A 1,196-nucleotide genomic window follows, 5' to 3' on the forward strand; every position below is an offset into this window, starting at 1 on the left:
GCAGGTGCTGCCCAGGGCAGTGCTGCAGTCCCCAGCCCTGAGGGGTTCACAAACCGTGTGGATGTGGCACTTGGGGCCATGGTGGGGTTGGGTTGGTGGTTGGACTTGGTGGTCTCAGGGGGCTTTTCCAACCTCAGTGACTCCGGTTCTGTCTCGGTGCAGCAGTGGGCACCAGGGAAAGGGTCTCTGGGGCTGATTCTGGGTGCGCAGTGGCTCCATCCCCTGCTCCCAGCCCAACCGGTGTCACTGTAGGGGCCAGACCAGGGGACCAGGCTACGTCCCCATCCCTGGCAGAGGGGAGCAGCCTTTTCGTGCTGGCTCGGGGTGTGCTGAGCCCTGTGCCGGTGCCAGCCACCCCCAAGCGGGTGCAGGCGCTCCCTGGGGTGCAGCTTTGGGCCGGTGCTTTGCCCCAAGCCCAGCACCCTCCTGAGGAGCCTTGTTCAGGCTGGTGGCCCCATGCATGGGACAGCTCATGGGGACTTCAGGGCTGCCCCAGCCCAGTGCTCCCAGCTCCCACGGGTGCTTCTGCTTCGCTGTCTCACGCTGTGGTGTCCTGGTGCACCCAGCGAGGCTGGTTCAGCAACCAGAGGGTGCTTGGGCTCAGCAACCAGAGGGTGCTTGGGTTCAGCAACCAGAGGGTGCTCGGGCTCAGCACATCAAGGACAGGGATGAGCACAGGGCCCAGCCTTTGGGTGCTATTTCCTCCTCTTCCTCCTGTATTTTGCATGCAAACCATAGCAGAGTTGATGCCTCACTGAGCTTTCCCCTTCTCTCTCTGCAGAGTTTCGTGACAGCTGTGGCAGGAGCGCAGCGGGAGGATGGAGCCCACGCCTGTGGTGAACGGCCACGCCGCCCCCATGTCTCACCAGGGAGATGCGAACCCCTTGTGCCAGGACACGCTGCCTCGCAAGCAGAAAACCGCGGCTGGCGGGGACGCGACAGCGACGGATGCTTCCTGCGAGCCCTGGGAGGCAGCCGGCAGCATTGCTGGGGTGTACGTGGAGGCTTCGAAGAAGGTAATGAGCTTTTACGATGCCACCAGAGAGCACCTGCTGGGTTTGGATTCGGCTCTCTGCCTTCTCGAGGCCCAGGCGGCCACGGGCTCCATCATCGACCCGGTGAAGAGCAGGCGCGTCTCCGTCGCCGAGGCCGTGCGGCTGGGGCTGGGGGGGGCGGGGCTTGAGGGGGGGGCGCGG

General features: G+C 64.8%; 1 protein-coding gene across 1 annotated transcript in view; it reads left to right on the forward strand.

Moving 5' to 3' along the window:
* Positions 1-818: 818 nt before the first annotated feature.
* LOC104536208 (epiplakin-like) overlaps positions 819-1,196 on the forward strand; it is a gene marked incomplete at its 3' end in the record, with an annotated part of 7,598 nt that continues 7,220 nt past the window's right edge. Inside the window, exon 1 of the mRNA XM_010178765.1 lies at positions 819-1,196. This exon is cut by the window's right edge and continues 726 nt beyond it. Within this exon, the coding sequence (XP_010177067.1) occupies positions 819-1,196 (378 nt within the window).

Source organism: Mesitornis unicolor, unplaced genomic scaffold (genome assembly GCF_000695765.1).
Source record: "Mesitornis unicolor isolate BGI_N332 unplaced genomic scaffold, ASM69576v1 scaffold31002, whole genome shotgun sequence".
Lineage (NCBI taxonomy): Eukaryota > Metazoa > Chordata > Aves > Mesitornithiformes > Mesitornithidae > Mesitornis > Mesitornis unicolor.